At 43.6% G+C, this 13,163-nt stretch overlaps 1 protein-coding gene across 1 annotated transcript; it reads right to left on the bottom strand.

Moving 5' to 3' along the window:
* Positions 1 to 1,318: 1,318 nt before the first annotated feature.
* On the bottom strand, positions 1,319 to 13,163 carry LOC129841008 (zinc finger and BTB domain-containing protein 18-like). Its single transcript, XM_055909103.1, has 6 exons — positions 12,669 to 13,163; positions 12,141 to 12,271; positions 6,975 to 7,151; positions 3,337 to 3,495; positions 2,938 to 3,049; positions 1,319 to 2,711 (listed from the first exon to the last, which is right to left on the bottom strand). Exons 1-6 carry the CDS (start codon positions 12,925 to 12,927, stop codon positions 1,822 to 1,824), a joined length of 1,728 nt encoding a protein of 575 aa, XP_055765078.1. The 5' UTR covers positions 12,928 to 13,163; the 3' UTR covers positions 1,319 to 1,821.

Raw genomic sequence — 13,163 nt, 5'->3', positions numbered from 1 at the left:
TCTGAGAATGTTAGCATACCCAGATGCTCAACTGAGGGGCTTAGTAATAAAACAAAAGAAACTGTTACTCCAAGACACACCACATGATAATTGTAATTCAGTATGTCAGGTAAAAAATGGTTCCAGATAACCCCATGTGTACATCTCAAGCCACACTGCTACGATTTCTTCCCATTGTGGATACTCCTGTCTGGTAAGGTTACTCAGGAAGGAGAAGCTCTTGTACCATAGTTTACACTTGAAGGGCCTCTCCTTGGTGTGAACGGTCTGGTGCATCTTCACATAGTTTGCCTCAGCAAAGCGCGTCACACACTTAGGGCAGGCGTACGGCTTGTCGGCTTCCGTCCTAATACTCGGCCTCCCACGTTGTGACCCAATGACACCAGAGGAGGTAGAAGCAGGAGCCACCACCCTCAGGTGGTTACTCTTTGAGCTCCCTCCTTGACCTCTAGCCATTGTTTGGGTGTTGTTGGGATTGTCTGCTGTGTTATAGGCTAGGTACCTCTCGTGGTGAACGCCCATCCTGACCATGTCTGTATTCGTGGGGTAACCATGAGGTAACTGAGGAAGGCTAGACCCAGACCTTTTAGAACCCAGTCACCAGGCATTAGACAAGACCCTGAAGGAGAAGACAGACTTCCTGATAGACTACCACCCGGGGTGTCGCCCACTACTCTCTGTTAAGGCTGAAGCCCAGGGTGACCTGCTCTGTTAATCATGGATACTGTGGTGTTTGTATCATAGGAACAGGAGGGTCTATCTCTATCAGCCCCAGGCCCTGCTCCCTCCCTGCACTGAGACTGTGAAGAGAAGGGTCTGGGCTGCAGACTGGAGCCTCTGTCTCTCTGATGACCACCAGGACTGAGGTTGTTCACTCCACCTGTCCACTGGTTGTGTTCTGTGTGGTGGTGGAGTCTCTGTCCCGGATCCGACTCAGGAAGGAAGAGCGACGGCTCTGATCCAGGGTCCTGATCCGGGGCCAGGGTTTGTGACAAGCCGATTTAGAGGTCCAGTCTCTCCCTCCAGCAACACCGGATATCAGCAGGTCCTCATGGCCTGCAGACTGTAATAACAAATTGAACAGAAAAGTATAAAGGTTTATATAAGAAACTCTTTGCTGTACACACAGAAACATGACATTAAAAAATGATAACCAGTCAAGCCCATCTCTGACACTGATTCAAGTAGCTAACAATATAGAGCGATTGGAGAGTATTATTAAAACATTTCCATATATGTGATGGTTCCAGAATTAAATACATTTTGGTTCGACTGAGATAAGGGAAGTCCACGCAATGATACAAAAAAAACAAGGGGGTCAGCAGAGTAAATTTTGTATTTAATTTCAATAAAATGGTCAAACACTCACATAACGTGAAGTACAGTATGTTTATTGCACAAAATGATACGTGACAAGTACAATAACTTTTCTCACTATGGTAACACCCTTTCTGTAAATCTGGTACCCTCGCTTTGATAAAATGTATTTTAGAATACTTTGGAAAAGATTCAACATTACACACATCTTCATGTGAAGTAAACATGAATTAAGGCACTATCATTTCCTCATTATAAAACACCAGCATCACCCTACAAGACATAGTTGTCACTTTTCATCAGTGAAGCATTTTTACAGACACCATCAGCATATCATCATACTCATTCTTTCCTCAGTTCACCTCATCCACTTCCCTACTACATCCTAAACCAGCAGAATGAATTACAAACTAACTAGTACTACATTACATGTCACTATATATGTGCGTTTTCTGCTGGTGCATCCTGAAGTAGCTCCTCTCTGAGAACCTCTTCTCGCAGTAGTTACAGGTGCTCTCCAGTGTGGACCTTCAGGTGCATCTTCAGCTGGTCCTGGCGGGAGAACCTCTTCTCACACTGGGGGCAGCTGTAGGGTTTCTCCCCTGTGTGGACCCTTTTGTGCCTCTTCAGGTGGTGCTGGTGGGAGAACCTTTTCTCACACAGGTGGCAGCCAAAAGGTTTCTCCCCTGTGTGCATCCTCTGGTGGATCTCCATCTGTTTGGGGAAATTGAAGGCTTTCCCACAGAATGAACACGGGAAGCGCTTCTCTTTGCCACCGGATCTACTGATAGCGTTACTACTACTGTCATTTGTCAATAGGCTTGTGTAGCCATTTAGTATTGAGGCACTGGCATTGTCTGAGGTCTGGTTTAACATAAGGAGAGTGTGAGGAGGACGAATGCCAGGGAATGTCTGTGTTGTCACAGGGTCCATGTTCCAGTTGATAGATCCTATAGAAGGCAGGCTGAAGGCAGCATCTGTTAGGGGGTTAACCTGAGGCGCCATCAGCGCCATCAGTCTCTCTGAATCACAACTATAGGAGCAGGACGGAGCATCGCTAAACGAGTCTGTGTCTGTTCTCTCCCGCCTCATACCAACACCACCCCGTCCATGCAGACCTAATCTACGCCTCGCCCTGGTCTCAGCCAGTCCGTTGTCGTGGAGACTAAGTTCAGTTGTTGTTTTGTGTTCCATTGTCTGTTTCTGGTTGTGGTTAACAGTGTTGTTCCCCAGCCCAGAGTTGAGGACGCTGTCCCATCCACTGACCTCCACTATATCGCCGCTGGTCCTGTCTTGCTCAGTAATGTTGTCGTCCCCTGGGCCCTTGGCTGCACCCGTCTGGGTCTGGGAATGCAAGATGGCCGCCCAGTCTCTGTTAGCCTCCAGCCAACCACCTGCAGGAAGAGGTTACAAAATAGACTTTACAAACATGGCAGAGAAAACTATTTTGGGGGGGTCAATTACCTGGTCAAGTTCATACATTATAATATGTGTTTTTGTATGTAAACATAAACTGTTTTCATTTCATTTTATGAACGTAGAAATAATAATAGCCAGGCGCATCACTATTCCCATTGAAGATCTATTACTGTATGTAGGTTATATGTATGTCCCCCTCACTTTGCTCCCCCATCTTTAGTCCACTCAGCAGGTCAATGCTCTCTGGTTCGTCTTCTATCGTCTCCTCTTTGACTAGCAGCAGATCAGGCTTCCCATCCTCCATGTCTACTGACTGTAAGAGATACAGAGTGAGAGGATGTTGGATCAAGAAATCTGATATGAGCACCCTGCTATGGAGCATCTTCTGATTGGGCAATGAGGGATTGCTATGAGTTCTATGCAAACATGTTAGTAGATTTTATACTATGCAAACGTGCCGATCTAATATCTTTCCATATAATCTTATTCATTATGATTTAAACGGCTAAACTGATCCTAGATCAGCACTCCTACTCTGAGAGGCTTTGTGGATACAGACCCTGAACTAATACAATACAGACAGTAGTTCAGTGGGCTCACCTCAGTGAGACTGTGTGTGGTCCTGTGCGGCTCAGCTGGTTCCTCTGTGGGTTCAGGAGGAGGTGTAGTCTGGTTGTCTTCCATGACCATGGTCCCCTCAGGGTTTCCCAGACCCTCCTCACAACCCTCCTCCTTCACCAGCAGCACCTCTGGACCCTCCTACTCATGGAAGAGACAGGTGATACAGATTACACAGACATACACTCCCTCAGGTACATACACACACAGATAATAAACACGGAGTGTTTACCCATCCCCACTACGTTTGAGCCCTATACTGTAGTTACAGAATGACTTAATTGTTAAACCCATCATGGTGGACATAAATACACTACCGTTCAAAAGTTTGGGGTCACTAAGAAATGTCCTTGTTTTTGAAAATAAAGCAATTTTTTTGTCCATTAAAATAACCACAAATTTATCAGAAATACAGTGTAGACATTAATGTAGTAATTTACCATTGCAGCTGGAAATGGCAGATTTTTTATGGAATATCTACATAGGCGTACAGAGGCCCATTATCAGCAACCATCATTCTTGTGTTCCAATGGCAAGTTGTGTTAGCTAATCCAAGTTTATAATTTTAAAAGAGTAATTGATCATTAGAAAACCCTTTTGCAATTGTTAGCACAACTGAAAAATGTTTTGCTGATTAAAGTAGCAATAAAACTGTCCGTCTTTAGACTAGTTGAGTATCTGGAGCATCAGCATTTGTGGGTTCGATTACAGGCTCAAAATGGCCAGAAACAAAGTACTTTCTTTGAAACTCGTCAGTCTATTCTTGTTCTGATCAATTAAGGCTATTCCATGCGAATAATTGCCAAAAAACTAAAGATCTCACACAGCGCTGTGTACTACTCCCTTCACAGAACAGCGCAAACTGGCTCTAACCAGAATAGAAAGAGAAGTGGGAGGCCCCGGTAAAAAACCGAGCAAGAGGACAAGTACATTAGAGTGTATAGTTTTAGAAACAGACGCCTCACAAGTCCTCAACTGGCAGCTTCATTAAATAGTACCCGCAAAACACCAGTCTCAACGTCAACAGTGAAGAGGCGACTCCGGGATGCTGGCCTTCTAGGCAGAGTTCGTCTGTCCAGTGACTCTGTTCTTTTGCCCATCTTAAATATTTTAATTTTTATTGGCCAGTCTGAGATATGGCTTTTTCTTTGCAACTCTGCCTAGAAGGCCAGCATCCCGGAGTCGCCTCTTCACTGTTGACGTTGAGCTGTCGGGTGTATGCAAAATAGGGTGAGATCAGATGTGATGTATACTGAAGAGAGTCTCAATGAAACTCTTAGAATCAAAAGTCCCATTTTGTGTTTATTAACCATCCATATGAAAATCACAAATATGCGTCTCAACAAAAAATCTGCATGAACTTGATAAACTGCATACATTTTCTCATTAAAAGTGTATTGGGGAAAAAATTAAGCAAAAAAAATTCAGTAGTTGAATGGAAGTAATGAAACAGGCATTGTGAACATCTTATAGGCTACACAGTACAAACACAATGTGTAACAGACGTTTTATGCTTATAAACTGAACAAATAAATAAAAAAACACACCATGCAACTATTTCACCGAGTTACAGTTCACATAAGGAAATCAGCCTATTGAAATAAATGCATTACGCCCTAATCTACGGATTTCAAATGAATGGGGTGCCAGGGAAGCCAGGCCCAGACAGTCAGAATGAGTTTTTCCCAACAAAAGGGCTTTATTACAGACAGAAATACTCAGTTTCATCAGCTTTCCGGATGGCTGGTCTCAGACGATCCCGCAGATTAATTAGCCAGATGTGGAGGTCCTGGGCTGGCATGGTAATACATGGTCTGTGGTTGTGAGGTCAGTTGTACTGCCAAATTCTCTAAAATGACGTTCGAGACAGCTTATGGTAGAGAAATTAACATTTGATTCTCTAGCAACAGTTCTGGTGGACATTCCTGCAGTCAGCATGCCAAATGCACGCTACTTCAACTTGAGACATCTGTGGCATTGTGTTGTGTGACAAAACTGCACATTTTAGGGTGGCCTTTTATTGTCCCCAGCACAAGGTGCACATTTGTATGATCATGCCGTTTAAATCAGCTTCTTGATTTTATTTATTTAACCTTTATTTAAATAGGCAAGTCAGTTAAGAACAAATTCTTATTTACAGTAGTGACTGCCTACCGGGGAACAGTGGGTTAACTGCCTTGTTCAGGAGTAGAACAACAACTTTTTTACCTTGTCAGCTCAGGGATTCGATTCAGCAACCTTTCGGTTACTGGCACAACGCTCTAACCACTTGCCATACCTGCCAAGTGGATGGATTATCTTGGCAAAGGAGGAATGTTCACTAACTAAATTTGAGAGAAATAAGATTTTTGTGCGTATGGAACTTTTCTGGGATCTTTTATTTCAGCTCATGAAACATGGGACCAACACTTTACATGTTGCGTTTATATTTTTGTTCAGTATATATGCCTTATATCACACAATGTCTGGATGCAATATTCTACCCAGGAATATTCTAAAGTCAAATATGTTACTCTCGTTATTCCAAATGCATCTGTGGATCTTTTATGCTGACAACAATGACAATTCATATGTCTTTACTGCAGGGCTTGATCTAAACGTCAATTGCTATTGAGTGGAACGATTACTTTCTATGTTATATTGGAATGTTTTTTCTGCTGGTGTATCCTGAGGTAGCTCCTCTCTGAGAACCTCTTCCCGCAGTGAGTACAGGCAAACAGCCTCTCTCCCGTGTGGATCTTCAGGTGCATCTTCAGCTGGTGTTGGCGGGAGAACCTCTTCTCACACTGGGGGCAGCTGAATGGTTTCTCCCCTGTGTGGACCCTCTGGTGCCTCTTCAGGTTGCCAGCCTGGGCAAAGCACATATGACATTGGGTACAGCTGAAGGGTTTCACCCCTGTGTGGACCCTCTGGTGGACCTCAACCTTCTGGGGGCAGCTGAAACCTTTGTTACAGAACATGCAGGGGAACCGTTTCGCTTTACTATTGCCTGATGTGTCTCCCCCTCCCTGAGCCTGGGCTCTAGCCTTCTCGTTTGAATTCAATACCTGATCAAAAAGTACACGGCCATGTGAATCAGAAGATGCCGTCGACGTTGACACTGGGTCGCGATCCCAGAACCTGTGTACAGGGGAGTGGGTCACAATATTTGTACTTGTCTCTAAGCTTCCCCTGTAATCTAAGAAACCTCTGCCCTGTGAGTGTCCATCTCCTAGGTGACTATCTGCATTCCATGTGGGAGGAGCGTCGCCCTCCACTTTCACAATCACCTCATCTACCACTATAACCTGCCCTTTCTTATCTAGGCACCCTTCAGAGTATACACTACTACTGTACTGGTTCCAGTCCCCTTTAGACAGATCAGTCTGTGTCTCTAAACCAAAGGGCATATTGCTAGGGTCCATCTCTGTAGCGTAAGAACAAGACAGATCATCAACACCGATGTCTAACGTGTCACCATCACCACGGGAATGAACGGTCCTCTGGCCAGGAGCAGGAGGACAGACCAGTCTCTCCGGGTCTGATCTGTGGTCAGATCCTGTGTGTAAGAGCCTGTGTGTTACAGTTAAAGTCTCTGTGTCGGTCTCTGACTTGAGGACGGCGTTCGGCGCTCCACTGACCTCCGTGATGTTGCGTCGAGTCTTGGCCTGGGGCGCGGGGGCAGTTGCGGTGTCCTCCGTGGCTATAGGGGGCGCTCCAGTCGATCCAGTCTGGATGTCTCTGCTGTGCCGTGGGTCCTCCTCTCCTTCAGACGTCTCCTGCTTAACCCCAGGACCTGCAGCCTCTGCATCTGCAGACTGACACAAAAAGAGGAGATTGATGAATTGTATAACAGGGAAGTAGGGCTGTTGCGGTGAGCGTATTACCGCCACACCGGTGGTAACGAGTCACAAAGGCAGTCAAATAGGCTTCTCCAAGCTCCGATGCTGCTGATGGTCATTAGTAGAATACCAAACTTGCTAACTGCCTGGTACTCAGCACTCTATTGTCCGTCTAATCACTCTGACAGTAATGCAAATGAAATTGGAAATCTAATCAAACACTTCATGAGAGCCCATGAGCTCATGTTGCGCAACAATTCTATAGGCTATGCAATTGCGCGGGAAAAAAAAGAGCGATGGCCTCTATTAAAAAGAGGAGGATCCCATCAGCTTTCGATTGGCTAGGCCTACTATATTTACTTCAAGTTTCCTAATATTAAGCACATTGCTGATCTTTACAACAGGAGTATAATCTACCTGGCTGGCATGAAAATTAATCATGGGAAAAGCGTCCTCCAGTCGCTATTTAAGTGCATAGATGACATGTATTTTTTCAGCTGCCCCTGTTGAGACAGGTGCATGATAATGGTCCATTATAAATCAAAACACATTTCACACATACAGTTCCTTTGGAAAGTATTCAGACCCTTTGACTTTTTCCACATTTTGTTAGGTTACAGCCTTATTCTAAAATTGATTAAACATGATTCCCTCATCAACCTACACACAATAGACCCATAATGACAAAGCAAAAATAGATTTTTAGAAATTAATGCTAATTTACAAAAAATAAAGACGGAAATATCACGTCTTTTTAAACTATGTTTTATTTATTTTTCACCCTTTTTTTGTGGTATCCAATTGGTAATAGTTACAGTCTTGTCTCATCGCTGCAGCTTCCGTACGGACTCGGGAGAGGCGAAGGTCGAGAGCCATGTGTCCTTCGAAACACAACCCAACCAAGCCGCACTGCTTCTTGACAATGCCCATCCAACCCAGAAGCCAGCTGCACCAATGTGTCGGAGAAACCCACCGTACACCTGGCGACCGTGTCAGCGTGCACTGCGCCCGGCCCGCCCCAGAGGAGTCGTTAGTGCGCGATGAGACAAGGATATCCCTGCCGGCCAAACCCTCCCTAACCCGGACAACGCTGGGCCAATTGTGCGCCGCCCCATGGGTCTCCCGGTCACGGCCGGCTGCGACAGAGCCTGGACTCGAACCCAGAATCTCTAGTGGCAGAGCTAGCCCTAGGCTGCGGCATCCCCTTTGTGTGGCCATAAAATTAAACTCATTAATCTGCTTTACAAGGGGTGTAGAGCCTAACTGGCATACATAAGCAGCGTGTGAGTTTCAAGTTTGGGGAAGATCATTTTCACCATAAAAATGCACCTTTATAATAAAAGCATTATCGCATTTGCGTTCACTTTTGATAATGGTGTTTTCCCGCTAATGGAACATTCGTGCTTATAGCCTGCTGCAGTGTGCGCATTGCTGCAGTGTGCGCATTGCTGCGCTTATCATGTGAAGAAATAGCCTAATAGTTTATCAACATTTAAAGCTGTTGCGTCAGCCACATTGTATAAAAAAGTTTTTTTGATGCTAGTGGTTATATTAACTTGGAATCTATCGCATCCCACAACTGCCCCAGAATATGTTTGGAATATTTACTTCTCGCACAGAATGGATTGTTTAAAAATGGTGCATTATGGCCACACAAAGGGGATGCCGCCGTGAAATTCGAGGCATTATCAAGTGCTTGTCGAACTGTGAATGAGAGACTGATAAAGTGTGTACTGCGCAAAAAACTAAGCAGAGCTCATGCCTTTAAGCGACTTTAAAAAGAAATCATTAGCGTCGCATCATGCAGCCTTACAATGTATTACAAATCAAAACATATAGCCCAACGTTTGTAGAACAACTAAAGTTATATTAATAACTTATTTATTTGTTAACCACTCAGCACAGAATAGCCGCATGTGCGCACTCCCTCAAATGGTTTGTAGAAAATATTCTTTCTATTTTAGTCAGCTTTGTTCAATTGTATTGTTCATACTATAAAATGATGCCACGGAATTCTAAGCAAATCTTGTCTGCTAAATAAACTAGTGTAGCCCCCAGCCATTTGGCATAGCCAGATCAGGACACCTCAGAGTATGCTATTCTGTTCTTCTAAAATAGACTACATTTCCTCCATATCATGCTTCTTTAGACCTGCCTAAAATAAAAAAAGATTTAAGGTTGAAGGTGTAGGCTATACTACATGGATTTATTAGACTTTTTAAAATGTAGATGTTCCAAAGGTCTGCATCAGTGGCTTGTAGGCTTTGTGTGGAAGCCAGGAGATGCTGAACGTGTTTATGTTCATTAACGTCAATTACCGGAGGCCGACAGTTATTTGCTTGACAATCACTGGCTGATGAAATTTCGTGACCGCCACAGCCCCTCACAAGCTCCCCTGTGGCAGATAAATAAGGATGTACTTGTAAGCAAATTAATAGCTATGAGCAATGGAGCAGCTGCACCCCCACTTTCAAAATAGGGGTGCAAACTGATGTTTTTGCGCACCCACTTTAATATCAGAAAATTAATTTGTTGTTTTCAAATGATTAGTAATGTTGAGCTAGTCTGTATTAAAATAGATATACTATATATACAAAAGTATGTGGACACGCCTTCAAATTAGTGGATTCATACAGTTCATCCACACCCGTAGCTGACAGGTGTTTAAAATCGAGCACATTGCCATGCAATCTCCATAGACAAACATTGGCAATAGAATGGCCTTACTGAAGAGCTCAGTGACTTTCAACGTGGCACCGTCATAGGATGCCACCTTTCCAACAAGTCAGTTTGTCAAACTTCTGCCCTGCTGCCCCGGTCAACTGTAAGTCCTGTTATTGTGAAATGGAAATGTCTAGGAGCAACAACGGCTCAGCTGCAAAGTGGTAGACCACACAAGCTTACAGAACTTGTGTGGAAGAGCAAAAAAATTATCTGTCCTCAGTTGCAACACTCACTACCGAGCTCCAAACTGCCTCTGGAAGCAACGTCAGCATAAGAACTGTTAGTCGGAGCTTATTGAAATGGGTTTCCATGGCCGAGCAGCCACACACAAGCCTAAGATCACCATGCACAATGCCAAGCGTCGGCTGGAGTGGTGTAAAGCTCGCCGCAATTGGACTCTGGAGCAGTGGAAACTCGTTCTCTGGAGTGATGAATCATGCTTCACCATCTGGCAGTCCGACGGATGAATCTGTGTTTGGCGGATGCTAGGAGAACGCTACATGCCCCAATGCATAGTGCCAACTGTAAAGTTTGGTGGAGGAGAAATAATAGTGTGGGGCTGTTTTTCCATGGTTCGGGCTAGGCCCCTTAGTTCCAGTGAAGGGAAATCTTAACGCTACAGCATACAATGACATTCTAGATGATTCTGTGCTTCCAGCTTTGTGGCAACAGTTTGGGGAAGGCCCTTTCCTGTTTCAGCATGACAATGCCCCCATGCACAAAGCGAGGTCCATACAGAAAGGGTTTGTAAGACTGGCCTGCAGAGAGCCCTGACCTCAACCCCATCTAACACATTTAGGATGAATTACAACGCCGACTGCGAGCAAGGCCTAATCGCCCAACATCAGCATCCAACCTCACTAATGCTCATGGCTGAATGGAAGCAAGTCCCTGTAGCAATGTTCCAACATCTAGTGGAGAGCCTTCCCAGAAGAGTGGAGGCTGTTAAAGCAGCAAAGGGGGAACCAACTCCATATTAATGCCCATGATTTAGGAATGAGATGTTCGACAAGCAGGTGTCCACATACTTTTGGCCATGTAGTTCATGTCCATGTTATATATAGGATATAATAGCTAACAGATGGCATTTTGCACCCCCTCCTCCCGTCGCCTCAAGATGAATGGTTTTGCTTCGTTTCCGCGTGCCACTGTTTTGGTTCAGTGCAGTTAGAAAGCACTAGTTGCACCACTGGTGTTTAACATGAAAAGGCATATGCAAAAGAAAATTGTTTATCTATTTTGTTGTGCTGTTCTATCGTTATTAGAGTAGGAGGCTACTAGTATGCAGGTTGTATGAGTACATTTCTTTTCGTATGAAGTAGCGTTTATGAAAGTAAAGGTTGGAGACACTTGCTCTAGGTCAATCTGTTGAAATATGACCCATATTACCGGAGCTACATTTTATCCTTTCTACTGCAGATTCAGAGCCACAATTTATGGATATATAGCTGACCAACAAAAAATATTGCATTTAATAATTATTAATTAATATGTTTGGAATATTATTTTTTTAATGGTAAAATAATGAATGACCAAATGTAAACGCAAAACTCTAATTTGCATTTTCAAGTTGACAGTTCAATGCCCTACCCGATAACACTGCCATATTGAGGACAAAAATTGTTAAAGGTTCACATTTGTAATTGTACTACATTATTGTGATTGCATTATTTGTGACAAAAAGATGACAACTTAATGTGCAATTTCACAATGTTTTTTTATTATCTTATCAAGTACAACATTTAAATCCTTATTGAGTAAAACAATATTATTCCTCCCATTTTTGATTTCATTATCATTCTTTATCCTTGACAGTTTGGCCTGTCAATCGATCACTGTGGGTGGGATTGTCAGGAGAGGAGTAGAATATTTGAAAGTCACAGGCTTGTTTAGGTTTCAGATCTGTCAATCAATTATTAGGGGTGGGATTTTCAGGGAAGGGAGAAGATGAATACTCTAGTAATTATAACACTTTTTCAATAGAATTTATTGTGGGAAAACCAAAGAAAAATAGTTATGTTCTGTTTACATATATGGATTCCCCCTGTTAAGAAACAGAGTAGAATGGCAGGAAAATGGTTTCAAAAATGCTACGAATTCTGGGAGAGATCCCCCAGACGCCAAAGCTTTTGCACCACCACTTTCAGAAAAAGTCAGGCGCCCATGGCTGAGGGGAGCATTTCTGAAATAAACGGGCCATGTTTGATTATCTATCATTTTTTGTCACACTATGACACTAACCTCTATCACGATAACCTGCTGAGTTGAGGTTCCACTCCCCTCATCTATAGCTATGGGTTGGTCATCTCTCCACGCATTGTGTCCCGCTGGCTTCACAAAGCTCCTGTGGCCTCCAGTGAGATGTCCTTCACCTGAGAGAGTGATAGGGGGAAAAGAGGTGGTTAAGTTAGGTACTGTCAATGCTATATTGTACACAGTCTACAATTGGCAAAGATGTAAGGAAACACCTCATCACTTCTTGATACACTATTTATTGATTGACTTATGTTCCATGCATCACATTCTTTTGAGTATGACAATAGGAAATTCAGTAAATCAAGAATCTTGTTAGAATATTATATTGTGTCTTTATGCAAGAAAAAATGTGTTCTTAATTGACCTGCCTGGTCAAATAAAATGTGCAAGATAGCCAAGTAATCAGGGGAAGTGACCAGAAGCTGACTAAGACCCAATTCTGGGTAACGCATCTGAGCACGTGATGAGGGTAACATGGCAACAGCCCCCGACTTCTGCAAAATCAAAATGTACCTCTTGCCATTCCTTTGTATCGTTCGAGGATCTTGACACTACTGGGTCGACTTGCGAGGACGCGCTCCCGTGCCACCTTCAGTTCCACTAGCTGTAGTTTCCTCCGCAATGCCCTGTTTTCTTTCTGGCTTTGAGTAATTTCCAAACGAAACACTGCATAGTCGTCGTCTACGAGTTTACAAATCTCAGCCACGGCTGAATTCGCTAGCATCTCCATAATGGAGGCAATTTGACTGTGAAAAACCATACAGTTAGCCATTGTTAGCAGCTACTAGCTAGCGTTACCTAAACATATATCAACCAAGTCGAACGCGAATTAAACAGTACATGGGGTACGTATGTGATGCTGTGTAGTTACATTAGTCATATTCTGAGTTCCAGGGTGTAAATAAATGTCTAAATAAAACCGCTAACGTGGAAATTGTTCTTGGTTACAGTTCGCTTCCGTTTACACTGAAGAATCTTATTGGGTGGCGTCATAGCTCAAAGGGTGTG

Source organism: Salvelinus fontinalis, chromosome 42 (genome assembly GCF_029448725.1).
Source record: "Salvelinus fontinalis isolate EN_2023a chromosome 42, ASM2944872v1, whole genome shotgun sequence".
Classification (NCBI taxonomy): domain Eukaryota; kingdom Metazoa; phylum Chordata; class Actinopteri; order Salmoniformes; family Salmonidae; genus Salvelinus; species Salvelinus fontinalis.
This window is presented reverse-complemented; position numbering and strand designations above follow the sequence as displayed.